This window comes from Hylobates moloch, unplaced genomic scaffold (assembly GCF_009828535.3).
Source record: "Hylobates moloch isolate HMO894 unplaced genomic scaffold, HMol_V3 SCAFFOLD_1, whole genome shotgun sequence".
Classification (NCBI taxonomy): Eukaryota; Metazoa; Chordata; class Mammalia; order Primates; family Hylobatidae; genus Hylobates; species Hylobates moloch.
In genome coordinates this window covers 208301105-208315446 of record NW_026652276.1, presented here as the reverse complement: position 1 = coordinate 208315446, position 14342 = coordinate 208301105, and the positions used below count along the sequence as shown (strand labels likewise).

Sequence of the window (14342 nt, the reverse complement as noted above, 5' to 3'; positions counted from 1 at the left end):
AAAAGTTATTCTTTTTCCATGGTGATTAATATGCATCTATGGAAAGATACTTTGTGACTCAGTAAACTATTCTGTATCTCATCAAACTTTCAGAAATTTAAGAATTTATCAGTTATTCTTGTCTGAAGAAAAATGATTACTGTGATGTTTGCCAAATTGATTTTCCATTTTCATCATTCCTTTATCCAACATCTATAAGTTGGAAGCCTACTGTGAGAAGATTTTATTTGTTTATTTATATCATTGTGGGCCCTTGGTTTCTTATTTTAGTCTATGGGTTGTATAATTTTTTTCTTATTGTTACTTAAATTTCCTCAAATCTGACTATTGAGAGCCCCTCTAAGTTGGTTGCTGTGTCCTTTTGACATATTTTAAGTTGTTCTCATTTGAAATAAAGACACGCTAAAAATATTGACTTAGATGCTGAGAAGATACAAATCCAGAGACTTCTGGAGGCTCATCCCTTCTGCTTTTTCACAAGCTTGGAAAGAAGCTGATTCTTCAGAAGAGTAGGCTATCCAGAGGCTGACCTCAGGACAGTTCCCCTTTCTAAGAAGGTCATCTTCTTTCCATGACGTTCCCACTTTTTTATAGGTGTCTAGAGCTTTCTCGGCCCCTTTCCATGCTTTGATAACTATGTAAGGTGGCACAGGTGTGGGGTCCTTCCTCCAATGTGCTTTCCATGGTATGCCTGGATATTCGTGACTTGAGATTGCCTCACTGCAGGATAGCAAGAGGATGGAGCTCATAACCTCTGATGTTTCTTTGACTGCTTTTTCCTAAAAATCTTATTTCATATTTGTATCGTGTGGTGTCCATGTCGTGTTTGCACAACAGATCACAGAATGCAACCCTGTCATTTAGATTATACTCATGTAATAATTTTAAAGACAATTATAATTTTCCCCATGATGAAATTAATTATTGTGAGTACCACATAGACTAATATATACTTACTCTATGTAAGTTTTAACGGAATTATATGTGTCATTTTATACTGATTTACAGTATTTCTGTATTTTAATGGTGTAAAAATAAACTACTTAAACATGATATTATGAATGATTAGAAAATGGATGAAAGTGACAGTAAGTTAACAATTAATCTAAGTATAATGTACAGTGAAAAATTAACAAGTCCAAATTAAGTTTTTGGGGTATTTTACATTAGATTAGTTATGCATTGCTTAATGACAGAGATACCCTCTTCTGAGAAATGCATCACTAGAAGATTTTGTCATAGTTCAAACATCATAGTGTGTACTTACACAAACCTAGGTGGTATAGCCTACTACACACCCAGGCTATATAGCTTATTGTTGCTAGGCTACAAACCTGTACAGCATATTAGTGTATTGAATACTGTAGGACACTGGAACACAATGTAAGTATTTATGTATTCATCCGTATCTAAACATAGAAAAGACGGTAAAAATACAGTATAAGAGATAAAGAAATGGTACACCTGCCTAAGGCACTTGCCATGAACAGAACTTAGAGAACTCAAAGTTACTCTGGGTGTCAGTGAGTGAGTGGTGAGTGAATGTGAAGGCCTAGGACATTGTTGTACACTACTGCGGACTTTATAAACACTGTATGCTTAGGCTACACTAAATTTATAAAGTTATGTTTCTTTATTCAATAATAAGTTAACCTTAACTTGTAACGTTTTCTACTTCATACATTTAAAATTTTTTCTAACTTTTTGACTTTTGTAATAACACTAATGTTAAAACACAAACACATTGTATAGCTGTATAGAAGTATTTTCTTTATAGCTGTATAGAAGTATTTTCTTTATAGCCTTATTCTGTAAACTTTTTTCTATTTTTAAAAATTTTGGGGGTCCAGTGTGGCAGTTTGCATTGTAATTCCAGTACTTTGGGAGACCAAGGTGGAAGGATTGCTTGAGCCTGAGAGTTTGAAGCTCAGTGAGCTATGCTTGTACCATTGCACTCCAACCTGGACAAAAACATACTCTAGCCTAGGCCTACACGGGATCAGGATCATCAGTATGACTGTCTTCCACCTCCACATCTTGCCCCACTAGAAGGTCTTCAGGGGCAATAATACACATGGAGCTACCATCTCCTATGATAGCAATGCCTTCTTCTGGAATACACCTGAAGGATCTGTCTGAGGCTGTTTTACAGTAAACTTTTTAAAAAACAAGTAGACATAGTACACTCTAAAATGATGATAAATGTTGTCTAACAAATACATAACCCAGTAACATAGTCATTTATTATTGTTATCAAGTGTTATGTACTATACACAATTGCATGTGCTATACTTTTATGGACTGGCAGTGTGGCCCATTGCTGACTGAAACATCGTGATGTGGTGCGTGACTATAATTTCAGGTATGGGCTATAAAGAAGCAAATATCAGTACAAATGTGCAAGTTTTTATGACAAAATATTTTGTTCAGTTTAATTGCTTTTAATTTTTTAAGAATTAAGAATGATTATATTTTGTGAGGTTTTGCTTTAATTTTCCAAGTGACTTCTAGACCCTAATGGATATACTGTGTTATTGCAGGGGCGTTCTGTGAGGGTGGAGCTTGAGACTCTTGGCATTTAAAAGGGGGCAGGGATTTAAGGTGAAAGGAGGCAAAGAGATATGCTAAAAAGGAAAGAAGGAAAAAAGGAAAGACAATTCAAGGAGGAAAATTTAATATCTATTCAGAGGCAAAATCATATTTGGCTCTGATTTGGCGGCTGAAAATAGAGAAGCTCAATTTTTGATTAAATTATGTAGTATATGCAGTGGGATGGGCTGGTGGAGTAAAGAGTTCATGCTCTGAAATCAGACCAACCTGGGTTTAGTTCCAGTGTCACCACTCATGAGCTGTGTGACGTTAGACAAGCTCCTGAACCTTCCTGAGGCTTATGTAAAATGACAATGTTTGTAGAAAAGAACCTAGCACAGTGAGTAGACCATAATAAACCCTCTGTTAAGTGTGAGCTATTACCATTATCTGAGACCAAACAATGGGGCAGTCATTTAATTATACATTTAATATCAGTCTGAAACTATTAGGATGAAAGTGATGCCAATGAAAATGATCAATAATTTTGTGGTTTTACAGAAACATGGAACAGCCTCCCTTACGTACATAAATGAATCTGAGATTTTAAAAGCTCCCTGCCTGGGGCATTCTCAAGGATCCTGCCTCTCATATATCATAATTAACTCCATTGTAACCACTGAGCTGAAGCTGTGGATTCATTAGTGCCTGAAAGCTGACATTTAAAAACCGTGGACAGAGCTAATCTGAGGGTGGAAGAACATTGTATTGAGGTAGCCCATGACTATTGAGAAAAAGGTGTTACCTTTTCTCACACAAAGTTTGACCACTTGAAGTTCAAATGAATGTGGGTTGATTGAAAATGCCTGGTGGTGTCATTTAGCTGTTTCTTTAAAAGGTTTTTGAAGACTTTAAGCTGTAACATTTGAGCCTGTGGAACTAAACAGATGCTTTCAGGGACTTGGTGTGAGTAATGTTCTCCTATTATAGCCTGGGTCGTAATTCATCAAATATTCCTGTAGTGGCCTGGAAGAGGTAATATATCTCTTGAGTATGCACAGGGGATGTATTCTAATGCTGGAAGATCTGGTTCAGTAACCGAAAACATATTTAGAGCTAAAAATGAAAATTCCAATGGGCAATCCCATGATTTAAATAAATGTTTAGGCTGGGTGCAGTGGCTCATGCCTATAATCTTAGGCTTTGGGAGGCTGAGGTGAGAGGATTGCTTGAGGCCAGGAGTTCAAGACATGCCTGGGCAACACAGAAATACCCTATATCTACAAAAAATGAAGAAATTATCTGGGCATGTGCTGCATGCCTGTAGACCCAGCTACTTGGGAGGCTGAGGCGAGAGGATCACTTGAGCCCAGGAGGTCGAGGCTCTAGTGAGCTGTGATTGCACAGCTGCACTCCAGCCTGTGTGACAAAGCAAGACCCTGTCTCTAAAATAAATGCATAAACAGATACATTTCTAGAGGATCTGCTTCAAGTTAGCTAACCATCAGCTTCCAAGATGTTGATGCCATTTGTGCTCAGAACAGAACAAAGCTCTTGTGGGAACAGAATTATTACTAATTTTAATTTTTCAGGATAACCATTAGCATCTTTGCTCCAATCATAGAGCAGCCGAGTCCTGGTGATATGGGTTGATTTTGTGCTGTTGCAGATGACAATGTCACACTTGTTTTCTTGTATTTTTCACATTTTTCCATGAGTTGCCTGAAGTCATTCATTTGGTGGGTTATTGCCTTGGATAGTGTTTAACTGCTCTCAAGACTTCTGGAAATATTTGAAGCATGGGACAGGTGTGGCCAGCCTAGCCACCTTCTTATTCTTATCCCCACAAATGATCAGACTAGCAGTTCAATTAAGAGAAAATGCTTCCTAGCGAACTACCAGCCTGTTTGCTGAATGAGGTACTGTGGCATGGAAAACAGGGCCAGCCCTTGCAGTATTTTAGTTGAATTCACCTGCCTAATATTAAATAACATCTCCACTTCTCATCATTGGAAAGTAGAGAGAAGAGGGCAAAAGCAGAAAGAAGATGTCGAAAACACACCAATGAGCAAGCCATATTCTCTAACTTCTGACCCAGGGACCATCACTTTGCTAACAAGAATTTCCAGTGGATCGCACCAATTCTTCCTTCTCATTCTATTTTCTTGTTTTTTTTCTTTCAACTTTTATTTTAGGTTCAGTAGGTACGTGTGCAGGTTTGTTACAAAGGTAAATTGCATGTTACTGGAGTTTGGTGTACAAATGATCCCATCACCCAGGTAGGGAGCATAGTACTGGATAGTTATTCTACCTTTACCCCCTCTCACTCTCTCATCCTCCCTGCTCTAGTAGTCTCAGGTTTCTATTGTTCTCATGTTTATGTCCATGTGTACTCAATATTAGCTCCTACTTATGAGTGAGAACATGTGATATTTAATTTTCTGTTCCTGCCTTAGTTTTCTTATGATAATGGCCTCCACCTTCATCTATGTTATTGTAAAGGACACAATTTCATTCTTTTTTATGGCTGCATAGTATTCCATAGTGGGTATGTACCACATTTTCTTTAGCCAGTCCACCATTGATGAGCATCTAGGTTGATTCTATGTCTTTGCTATTGTGAATAGCACTGTAGTGAACATTCGTGTGCATGTGTCTTTTTGGTAGAATGATTCATTTTCCTTTGGGTAAGATTGCAGGGTCAAATGCTAGTTCTGTTTTAAGTTCTTTGAGAAATCTCCAAACTGCTTTCCACAGAGGTTGACCTAATTTACATAACAACCAATAGTGTATAAGTGTTCCCTTTCCTCTGCAACCTCACCAGCGCGGGTTATTTTTAGACTTTTTAATAATAGCCATTCTAACTGGCATAAGATGGTATTTCATTGTGATTTTGATTTGCATTTTTCTAATAATTGCTGATGTTGAGCGTTTTCTCATGTATTTGTTGGCCACATGAATGTCTTCTTTTGAGAAGTGTCTGTTCATGTCCTTTGCCTATTTTTAAATGAGATTATTTGTTTTTTGATCATTGAATTTTTACATTCCTTATAGATTTTAGATATTAGACCTTTGTCAGATGCATAGTTTGTGAATATTTTCTCCCATTCTGTACATTGTTTGTTTACTCTATTGATAATTTCTTTTGTTGTGCAGAAGCTCTTTAATTAGTTTCTACTTGTCAATTTTTGGTTTTGTTGCAAATGCTTTTGTGGACTTAGACATAAATTATTTCCCAAGGCCCATGTCCGGAATGGTATTTTCTAGTTTTTCTTCTAGGATTTTAATAGTTTTACATTTTACATTGAAGTTTTTAATCCATCTTGAGTTAATTTTTGTATATGGTGAGAGGTAGGGATCCAGATTCAATCTTCTGCATATGCCTACCAAGTTATCCCTGAACAATTTGTTGAATAAATAAGTCAATTTACCATTGCTTTTTATTGTCAATTTTGTTGAAGATCAGGCGGTTATAGGTGTGGCTTTATATCTGGGTTTTCTATCCTGTTCCATTGGTCTATGTGTCTGTCTTTGTACCAGTACCATGCTGTTTTGTTTACTGTAACCTTATAGTATAGTTTGAAATCATGTAGTAAGATGCTGCCAGCTTTGTTCTTTTTGCTTATAATTGCTTTGGCTATTTGGACTCTTTTATGGTTCCATATGAATTTTAGAATCTTTTTTTTCTAATTCTGTGAAAAATGACATTGGTAAATAGGAATAACATTGAATTTGTAAATTGCTTTGGGCTTATGGCCATTTTAACAATATCAATTCCTCCAATCCATGAGCATGTAATGTTTATTCATTTGTTTGTGTTATCTCTGATTTATTTCAACAGCATTTTGTAATTCTCATTGTAGAGATCTTTTACCTCCTTGGATAGCTGTTTTCCTAAGTTTTTTAAAAAAATTGTTTTTCTGGTTATTATATATGGGATTACGTTCTAGATTTGGCTCTCAGCTTGAATGTTATTGGTGTATAGAAATGTTACTGAGTTTTGTACATTGATTTTGTAACCTGAAACTTTACTGAAGTCATTTATCAGTTCTAGGAGCCTTTTGGCAGATTTCTTGAGGTTTTCTAGGTATAGCATTGTATTGTCAGCAAAGAGAGATAATTTGATTTCTTCTTTTCCTATCTGGGTGCTTTTTATTTCTTTGTTTTGCCTGATTGCTCTGGCTAGAACTTTCAGTACTATCTTGAATAGGAGTAGTGAGAATAGGCATCCTTTTCTTGTTACAGTTCTTAAGGGGAATGCTTCCAGTTTTTGCCCATTCAGTATGATGTTGGCTGTGGGTTTGTCATAGATGGCTCTTATTATTTTGAAGTATGTTTCTTTGATGCCTAGTTTGTTGAGGGTTTTTAACATGAAGGGGCATGGAATTTTGCTGAAAGTTTTTTCGGCATGTATTGATATAAGCATATGATTTTTGTTTTTAATTCTGTTCACATGGTGAATCACATTGATTGATTTGTGTACATTGATCTAACCTTACATCCTAGGGATAAAGCGTACTTGATCATGATGAATTAACTTATTGATATGCTGCTGGATTCAGTTTGCAAGTATTTTCTTGGGCCAGGTTTTGGTATCAGAATGATGCTGGCCTTGTAGAATGAGTTAGGGAGAAGTCTCCACTTCTCTGATTTCTTGGAATAATTTTAGGAGGATTTGTACTAGCTCTTTGTTGTATGTCTGGTAGAATTCAGCTGTGAATCTGTCTGGTCCAGGACTTTTTTTAGCTGTTAGGTTTTTTAAATTACTGATTCCATTTTGGAACTTGTTACTGGTCTGTTCAGGGTTTCAGTTTCTTCCTGGTTTATTCTTGGGAGGTTGTGTGTTTCCAGGAATTTATCCATTTCTTCTAGGTTTTCTAGTTCATGTGCATAGAGATGTTAGTAATGGTCTCTGAGGTTTTTTTTTTTTTTTGGTGGAGTCAGTTGTAATGTCATCTTTGTCATTTCTGATTGTGCTTATGTGGATTTTCTCTCATTCTTTCTTTGTTAACCTGGCTAGTGGTGTATCATTCTTATTTATTCTTTGAAAAAACCAAACTTTTGGTTTCATTGATCTTTTTAATAGATTTTTGAGTCTCAATTTCATTCAATTCTACTCTAATTTTGGTTATTTCTTTTCTTCTGCTAGCTTTGGGGTTAGTTTGTTCTTGATTTTCTGGTTCCTCTAGATATGATGTTAGGTTGTTAATTTGAGATCTTTCTAACTACTTGATGTAGGCATTTAGTACTATAAACTTTCCTTTTAACACTGCTTTAATGGTTTTCCAAAGACTTTGGTGTATTGTATCACTGTTTTCATTAGTTTCAAAAAGTTTTTGATTTCTGTCTTAATTTTGTTCGTTACCCAAAAGCTATTCAGGATCAAATTCTTTAATTTCTATGTAATTGTATTGTTTTGAGAGATCTTGATATTGATTTCTACCTTTTTTGCACTGTGGTTTAAGAGGGTGGTTAGTATGATTTCAGTTGTTTTTTAATTTATTGAGACTTGCTTTACAGCCGAGCATGTGGTTGATCTTGAGTACGTGCCATGGGCAGATAAGAAAAATGTAATTCTGTTGTTGTTCGATGGAGTATTTGGTAGATGTCTATTAAGTCCAATTAGTCAAGTGTTGAGTTTAAGTCCAGAATATCTTTGTTAGTTTTCTGCCTTGATGCTGTGTCTAATGCTGTCAGTGGGGCTGTTGAAGTCTCCCACTATTATCGTGTGGCTAAGTCTCTTTTTAAGTCTCTAAGAACTTGTCTTATGAATCTGGGTGCTCCAGTGTTGGGTGCATGTATATTTAGGATAGTTGAGTCTTCCTGTAGGACCCTTTATCATTATGTAATGCGCTTCTTTGTCCTTTTTGGTCATTGCTCGTTTAAGGTCTTTTTGATCTGATATAAGAATAGCAACCCCTGCTCTTTTTTTGTTTTCTATTTGCATAATAGATCTTTCTCCATCCCTTTGCTTTGAGCCTATGGGTGTTACGTGTGAGATGGGTCTCTTGAAGACAGCAGACAGTTGTGTCTTCCTTCTTTATCCAACTTGCTACTCTGCGTCTTTTAAATGGGGCATTTAGCCTGTTTACATTGAAGGTTAATATTGATACATGAGGATTTCATCCTATGATTATGTTGTTGGCTGGTCGTTATGTAAACTTGATTGTGTAGTTGCTTGCTAGTGTCAGTGGGCTATGTACTTAAGTGTGTTTTTCTTTTTCACTTAAAAGAAAGCTTTTATTAACAAAAGTTTTTCTGAATCTAGATTTCAACTTTAGTATTAAATAGTCCAAGGGTTTCATTTATGAACATTTATTCCAGTTTAGTCTTCTTAAATACATTTGTTTGCTGTGTATGTTTAACAGGTAAAAGCTATCAATTACCAGCTATTTCAAAAAAGGTAACTAACTACCCTGGAAAATGAAAATGTATAGAATTTTATCATTAGATCAGAGTTTAAAAAATCAAAGGATAAGGATTTGTTTAAAAATCTCTTATCATTAGGGCATTACACCTTTTTCAGAACAAGTGTAATTTGCAGAAATTATACAAGGCAGATGTTCATCAAATATCAATTATTTAGTGATGTTTTATTTGGAAGAAATGTTATTCACTTGTAAAAACTATCTCCAGTTACAAAAAAGAATCAGAAACCTTATTAAATTTAACCTGCTTTTACAAATGTCCTAAGAATTCTTAAGCTAAACAATTTTTAAGTAGAAAAATGATAATTTTAAAATAGTTTGTTATACTATTTCTATGGTTTATGTATATATATTAACTGTTCTGTTGATAGGAAACATGACTAGAAGTTTATCACATTAAGCACAGTAAAATAAAGGGAAGAGCTAATCATCTTCTAGTAAAAATACTCTCTATGCAACTATTGCAAATGTCAAAGCTATTATTTAGTGGTTGATAATTGCCTGCTACAAAATATAAAACAAAGTACATTTATTGAACTGTTTTTCAATTTGAAGTTGCCCTCTGACATCCCAAATAAGGAATTCCCAAAAATAAAAGCTGCAGTGCAATTCACTCAGTGGTTAGTTTCAGGCCAAGCCTCCCCCCACCATTATCCTTGTTCTTCCCCACCGCCCCCAAATCCTGCAGTGGCCCTGTATTATTAAAGACATTAAGTACCTGGGGTTTATGCTTCAGAGCAAAACATCATTTGAGTGATTTCCAATGATATACAGCTCCTTCATGTAAAAAAGATGTTTTGTGGTCACAATTACTTCAAAAAGTAATTATATTAAAATAATCTGACATATCATACCTCAGCAATTACAAAACCATGATTTTGACACATGAAAATTTTTAAGTTAGGCAAATGTGAAATGCTAAAAGATGTGAACAGCTGTTCTTCTAAGTTAGAGCACTGCAAAACCCAGGTAATGACTTTATTTTTTTCAGTAAACATAACCAGCCCGTGGTACAGCATACTAAATCACAAAGTACAAATCCCAGGAAGTTAATACCTTTACTAAGATACAAAACTTTGGCAAATCAATACAGTATTCTTTAATGAAACCATACTTTTGTTAGAGTCATGTTACTTTAGTAATAATTTTCACTCCAAAAATATTTAAGTACCAAATCAAAACACTGGTTTTGAATGGTGGTTTATAGCACGGCAAGTTATTTTACACAAAATATATTTTAAAACTACACAATTTCTCCTTTTAAGTGAGTTCCCTTGTGCAAGCTGTTGAAGTGTACAGCAGCAGGGCAATGTGCGTCTATAGGAGGTGGCTCTGCTCCGTTCTGGGGTTGGTCCAAAGTCAGGTGGAGTTCCAATATATGAAAAGCTTGAAAATTCTACCTTAAGGAGATTCAATATCAATACCAATTTCCAAGGAGTTCTTGTTGAATTTTCACAGAAAGACTGGAACCCTCAAAATCAGATAGTAATTTCAAACAACATTAATTTCAGATGATCCCTTTTATTTAGAGGCCCTGCATCTGCTTTGATCAAAAATTACATAGTCTTACACCAGTTTATAAAAAAAAAACTACCTAAAATATAGTTGTATTTTTTAAATAACAAATAAATATATAGTCAGCTTGGAGAGACCTGGGCTACCCAACGTTGTCTACCAACTTTCATGACCACTTCTCTGCAAATGCTGCTGCTGCCATTGGAGTCCTTATGCTTCCTCTTGCTGAGGCTGTCAGTTCTTCAATCTCAGCATTTAATTTATGTATTACCCATTCTATTGCTTCTTGGCCTTTACTAGTGTTTGAGGATATCATACTTGCCATCAGTTCTTCAAAGTAACTGCTGAGGCTAACTCCTTTCATGGTGATTATGGCTTCTTGAGTCAAAATAGTTTTTTCTGGGTCCTGAGGATGTGGTTTGTGTGTAAGTCTCTCATCTACTGAAACCATATTTATAAATGAAATATTAGTAGATTTAAGTTTCATTGTTTTCTCTACAGGATCAACTACGGAATGTTCTTGCATGTATGTTTTCATTCTTGCTGCACAAATAAGAGACTTCACAATGGAAGGCAGTCCCCACTCTGTGCTGAGAAGTCTGTGGCTGTGCAACTTTCCAGAGGGATCTATATGTCTGTCCAACACATCAACTCCAACCACAGTTGGTTCATAGGGTTTGGGTATTTCTGCATTGCAGCTGTTGTAACAGTTTCCCATGGGTGGTCAAAGATGTGCTCCGAAGTCCAGATCTTCATGGTGCCGGCAGCCTGAGTGATGTCCAGGTGGTGCCAGGGACAACGAGGCACAGAGGCTACACCAGCCCCCAGCCCCTGCACCTGCAAGTGTGTATGTGTGTGTGTGTGTGTGTGTGTGTGTGTGTGTGTGTGTTTTTTTTTTGATGGCAGAAATCTTTCTTTTGTTGCCATATTTAACACTTCCTTAAGGACCTTATGTAAGGTAGGCCTAGTGGTAAAACACTTCCTTACCATTTTCTTGTTTGAAAAGGATTTTATTTCTCCCTTGTTTATGAAGCTTAGTTTGGCTGGATATGAAATTCTTGGTTGGAAGTTCTTTTCTTTAAGGACACTGAAAATAGGCCCCCAATCTCTTCTGGCTTGTAAGGTTTCTGCTGAAAGGTCCACTGTTAACCTGATGGGGTTTTCTTTTTAAGTGACTGGCTCCTCTTCTCTACCTTTAAGATTTTTTTCTTTCCTGTTGGTCTTGGACAATCTGATGACTGTGTCTTGGAAATGGTCATCTTGTATAGTATCTTGCAGGGGTTTTCTGAATTTTTTGAATTGGCCTGTCAACCTCTCTAGCATGATTGGGAAATTTTTTGAAAATTATATACTGAAATATGTTTTCCAAGTTGCTTACTTTCTTTCCTTCTCTTTCAGGAATGTCAACGAGTCATAGGTTTGGTCTCCTTACATAATCCCATATTTCTTGGTGGTTTTGTTCATTTTTAAAAATTCTTTTTTTCTATATTTTTGTCTGCTTGCATTGAGTTGAAGGAGTAATCTTCAAGCTCTGAGATTTTTTCCTCAGCTTGGACTATTCTGTTGTTATTACTTCCATTGTATTCCAAAATTGCTGTAGTGAATTCTTCAATTCTAGAAGTTCAGTTTGAATCTTTCTTAAAATGGTTATATCATCTTTCAACTCTTGGATCATTTAAGTTGAATATAGTTGATTGACTTCAACTATAAGTTGGAGCTATGAATGTTTTCAGATGGACAAGCCTTAGTATAGCACTCCTGAGCTGTGTCCTCTAGCTGTAGGGAGCTGGGACCATCCCCATGCCTTTGCCCTCTGGCCCCTCTAGGTTGAGCACTGGCTGTACTGAGGTTGGAGGGTTGAGGTGCTTCTAGGCCACTGGCAAAAGTGCTCTGTTGGTGGCTGCTGACTAAAGTGTTGCATCAGGGATTGCCAGCAAAAGCACTCCAGGAAGACAGTTGGGGGGCCATTGGTGAAAGTGCTCCAGTAGAGCAGTGGGGGCCACCAGTGAAAGTGCTATGGTGGGGTGGCAGGGGCCACCAGTAATAGCACTATGGTGTTGGTGATTGGCAAAAGTGCTCTGGCAGAGCAGGGGATGCTTCACTGTGTGCCTGATTTCATGGAAGTGGCCAGGCAGGGACCCTGGGAGGGACCAGTGGATGGGTATGTGTGTATGTAGATCACACTTAACTTGGTCCCATGGAAAAGACAGCCCTGCTTGCCAGGTCAAGCAGTTAACAAAGGTCACAGTCACCTAGAGAAGTATGGCGAGCCTTGTGGTATGTCCATATTCCTTTGCACCCCTTTGTACACCAAATTCCCCAGGTTGCATGCAGACTGGATCTCTGTCTTTACTGACTCTCCTGGTAGTTTTCCCTGCCAACTTAAATGCTCATGGGGGCCATGCAATCTCCTGCAGCTAGGATCCCAGTGGTCCACGGTAGGAGTTAGCCACTCTGCAATTCCCTCACTCACTCCTTGCTTGGGAGCTTTCAGGGGCAGGAATGAGACTCAGCACTTGGCAACCTTGTGCAGGGTTCCCAGCTTCCTCCCACTTCAGCCCCAGTATCTGCATCATTTCTCCATCCACTTTCAGTGCATTCTCTCATAAGATCTTTTTGGAATATGCCATGCTACTCTGGCCTCTCTTAGTGGGAGAAGCTCTTCCTGGCTGGATTTAGCCAGCCATCTTGTCCTTCTCCCTTTTTATCCCCATAATATCCTGTTTTCTATCTCTCTTTCTTCTGAAGTTTTCTGATGGCTGTAAAAGGAATAAAAAGAAAAAAATAATTGGATGGAAACTTAATTTCCTCATCCAAAGAAAAAAAACAGAAGGAAATGCTAGCTTTGTAACTTATAGTCTTTCCCCCGATCAGGGAGATCAGGTTATTACCTTAGGGGAGAGACAAGTGAAGAAGACAAATTCTTGACTTTTAATTTCCAACAGTTTAATAGTTTCTTGATGTCTATGGCACAGTCAAAGACTGAAATTGGATAAGTTCAGGTTTTTGAAAGAGAAAAGGTATTTTGATTTCCCAAAGCCTAAGAGACTGAAGGATTCAGAGCACAATGTTTATACAGTAGACACTAGAATGAGAAGACAGTGCGAAGTGACAGCTAATTCTTCCCCTCAACGGGCTTGGAGGTAGATGCTGATATGGCTCTGAGAGAAGTGCCTCATCCTCAGCCTCCACCATGGACCAGCAGCAATAATCATATCCAACCCATGTAGTATTTACTATGTGCCAGCCAGTATTCCAAATATACATATTTTAATCCATTTACTCTTCTCAACAACCTTATGATGTAGATCCCATTTTGTAGATGAGAAAGCTGAGGCACGAAGGAGTCAAGAGACTGGCCCAAAGTCTCAAAGCTAGTAAGTGGCAGAGCCAGTGTTTGCACTCTGGAAGTTTGACTCTAGAGTCCTTGTTTAGCAGTGACCAATCCCTGGGTGAGGTTGAGAGAAGGTTCAGATTGGCTTGGAGGGTTCCAAGAGCAGAGAAAAATTGTGCTTGCTTTGTGGGTGAGGCCTGAGGGCACAGCGAACCTCATGGGCACATTGAAGCACTAGCAAAGCAGAGACGGCAATGAGGCAAATCTAGGTAAGAAGGGCTCTGGAAATTCTGAGACTCCTGCAGCTTAGAGAAGAGCCCACAAGAATTTTCAATGTCCCTAGTGGGTTGTGGACGTGGCTGAGAGAGGTTGTGACAAGGGTTTCCAGTCAGGAGCAGCATGGAAAAGTCAGAGGCCATTGTGGACCCAAGCACACCAACAGAGGATGCTATGGAGATAGAGACTATTGACCAAAGACCAGCAGGTGAAAGTGCTGTCATCAGATGCCAGTAGAGAAGCTGCCTCACTTCGCAGCA

The 14342-nt window shown here is 37.6% G+C and overlaps 1 protein-coding gene across 1 annotated transcript; it reads right to left on the bottom strand.

The window, feature by feature from the left end:
* Nucleotides 1-10638: 10638 nt before the first annotated feature.
* Nucleotides 10639-11190, bottom strand: LOC116809671 (PRELI domain containing protein 3B-like). The gene has a single exon (XM_032753529.2). The coding sequence runs from the start codon at nucleotides 11188-11190 to the stop codon at nucleotides 10639-10641; it is 552 nt and encodes a 183-aa protein (XP_032609420.1).
* Nucleotides 11191-14342: the final 3152 nt, after the last annotated feature.

Excerpts from the sequence above, each read along its gene's own strand:
- LOC116809671 (XM_032753529.2), bottom strand. The coding sequence starts at position 11,190 with ATGGGAAACTGTTACAACAGCTGCAATGCAGAAATACCCAAACCCTAT.